This window comes from Piliocolobus tephrosceles, unplaced genomic scaffold (assembly GCF_002776525.5).
Source record: "Piliocolobus tephrosceles isolate RC106 unplaced genomic scaffold, ASM277652v3 unscaffolded_715, whole genome shotgun sequence".
NCBI lineage: Eukaryota > Metazoa > Chordata > Mammalia > Primates > Cercopithecidae > Piliocolobus > Piliocolobus tephrosceles.
Genome location: NW_022334441.1, coordinates 114,240 through 117,185, shown reverse-complemented (window position 1 = coordinate 117,185; position 2,946 = coordinate 114,240). Strand labels below are relative to the sequence as shown.

The 2,946-nt window shown below is 48.7% G+C and overlaps 1 gene segment (V, D, J or C); it reads right to left on the bottom strand.

The window, feature by feature from the left end:
- Positions 1-722: 722 nt before the first annotated feature.
- On the bottom strand, positions 723-1,327 carry LOC111535131 (the record flags this gene model as incomplete). The annotated part of the segment is given in 2 exon segments: positions 723-1,048; positions 1,193-1,327. Coding segments are annotated over 2 exon segments (372 nt in total), but the record flags the coding sequence as incomplete, so codon positions are not given.
- Positions 1,328-2,946: the final 1,619 nt, after the last annotated feature.

Genomic DNA, 2,946 nt, shown 5'->3' with positions numbered 1-2,946 from the left:
TCCATGCAGTAGGGTTTCAGGATACACTCTCAGGAGAGAAGTGTGGGAGGTGTGACTGGGAATGTGTTACAAGGGACTGCTCAGCTAGAAGGCATTTAAGGTCATCCTAAATTAAAGCACGGCTTTGGGATTAAGGCATCAGGCAGTCATTGCTCTTGAACCATATCCTGAAGGAGGCACATCTTTGCATGAGGCCGTTCTTTGCACTCAATGGCATTTTTCAGAGGGGAAAAGCTGTATGAAGCCAGGGGTGCCAAGGCATGCCACAGTGCTCACTAGGAAACTTTCCTGTTCAGAACGTGAGATGCATGGAGCTGGGGCTTGAGGGTCTCAGTTAAACATGGGCAGTTCAGACCAATAATCCAGGGCATTTGGGCCACAGGGTCCAGGCATTGTGTTAGATCCAGTCACCACACAAGAGGAACTCCAGGGACCGTGGCCACTCAACGGCTGTGTGCCTCCCTCTTATTGTCCTTCCACTTAGATCATCTTCAGCTAAGACACCCTCAGTCCAAACAACAGCAGAACAGAGTGGTCCTTATAGCTTCAAATCCTATACTGACCCAACTTCTGCAGAGCCTGCCTAGAGGGTTGCAGGGAAGGGCAGCCTGGAGGTCTCAGATCCAGGTGAACTGGGTCAGCTCTGCTCATGGCTTTGTTCACAATCCTTCTGGGGCTGGAGAGAGAGGGTGACACAGACAGTAAAGGGGTTTCTGTCTCACTTCCCCATCTGTCTGTGTCACTGTGGGATAGTTACCACTGCTGTCCCAGGAGCCACAGTAATAGTCAGCCTCATCTTCCACCTGAGCCCCAGTGATGGTCAAGGAAGCTGTGTTTCCTGACTTGGAGCCAGAGAATCGGTCTGGGATCCCTGAGGGCCGGTTGCTGTTACCATAGATGACCAGCACAGGGACCTGGCCTTGCTTCTGCTGGTACCAGCTTGCAGAATAGCTGCTGAGGCTGTCTCCTTGGCAGGTGATCCTGACTGTCTGTCCCAAGGCCACAGACACTGCAGGGTCCTGAGTCAGCTCAGAGGAAACCACGGAACCTGCAAGAGAGGACAGGAGGGGTGTCTGAGGATGAGGCTCTCATTTCCAGAGCCCCACACTCTCCATCACTTTCTGTGCTGAGCTAAAGCTCAGGGCTAGGTTGATCCCTGGTTCTGCAGTGGCTGAGCACTGGGAGGCAGCACCTGTGCAGAGAGTGAGGAGGATGAGCAGGGGAGGGGTCCAGGCCATGGTGGAGATGACCCAGAGCTCTGCTTCTTAGCCCACAGCTGGGGAGGAACCTCCAGGTCTCTCTTATCATAGGAAGGGGAGTCTCTTCATGCAAATTTACTTCCTTTATTCTTATGTCACTATTAGGTGGCTCTAGTGAGCAGTGGATACAAATCTGCTCTACATTCCCTAAAACATTTGTCCTAGTTCTGTCTGGGCCCTGAGCCTGATGGCCTTCTCTGAGTAATTTCTCAAGATCAGAAGAAGGGCCAAGTGTGTTTTAAGATTCACCCAATACAAGCAGCCTCAAAAAAAGCAACAGTCATGCCCTTTGCACTTGAGCATTACCAGGGCCTTGGACTCATTAGGGGCTTCAGACTAAATCTCACAGTGCCCCCTCGTGCCCACAGCGTGAATGCCATTTTCTGTACATCGCTAGATCACTCAGAAGGGCTAGTTATGAGCCCGTAATTCATGCCAGATGCATTGGTGGGAGTTTTACAAGTGTTACCTCAAGAAGACTTTTACAATATGGAATAGGATGATGGGGAGCCTTATGCTCTAAACCTATCTTTATTAATGAATCAATATTAGGAGGTGAAATGTTTTTCCCAAGTATGCCAGACAGTAGGGAGTGGAGTCAAGATTCTATCCAGGAGATGCACCTCAGAGCCCAACCTTCCAGCCCCTCCCTGCTCTGCCTCCTGCACCCTGCTCCATCTCCTCCTTCTCCCGCATCCAGGGTCTTTGGGCTCCCTCCTGTTTTCATTTGCTAAAGTTCCCACAAGAAGATACAAAAGAGCTAATGACCTAAATTGCAGAAAGATATTTTCTCACATTTCTGAAGCTTGAAAATCCACGATAAAGGTGTTGGTAGGTTTGGCTTCCCCTGAGGCCTCTCTCCTTGGCTTGTGTCCTCTCTCGCTACCTCTTTGCTGTGTCCTCACATGGCCTTTCCTCTGCACACTCATCTCTGGTGTCTCACTTCTGTGTGTGCAAATATTTACTTTCTAGGATGACATCAGTTAGATTGGATAAGTATCCACCCTAATTTCTTCATTTTCACTTAATCACCTCTTTAAGGACACTATATGCAATTTTGGTCACACACTGTGCATTACAGCTTCAGTGCATGAATTTTGAGAAACATAATTCAGCAAATAACCCCCCACCCAATAGACTCCAAAAAACTCACGTCTTTCTCCCTTGCAAAAATATTCACCTCATCCCAGTAGCCAAAATCCTGAACTAACTCAGCACCAACTCTAAGACCCAACTCTCATTTACGTATCATCCAAATCAAGTGTGGATAATTCCCCAGGATGATTCATCCTGAGGGTTTAAAGGAAAACAGCTTTGGGGGGACCTCATCTCCAGTCTCCTGTTATCATCCGGGTTCCAGAAAAATAAACTTCTACTTCATTAAGATTGAAATAGGTCAGGCGTGGTGTCTCATACCTGTAATCCCAGCCCTTTGGGAGGCCAAGGCAGGTGGATCACAAGGTCAAGAGACTGAGACTATCCTGGCCAACACGGTGAAATCCCGACTCTACCACAAATAAAAAAATTAGCTGGGTGTGGTGGCACGTGCCTATAATCACAACTACTCAGGAGTTTGAGGCAGGAGAATCACTTGAACCCGGGAGGCAGAGGTTGCAGTGAGCCGAGATTGTACCACTGCACTCCAGCTGGCAACAGAGCAAGACTTTGTCAAAACAAAAAAAGAAAG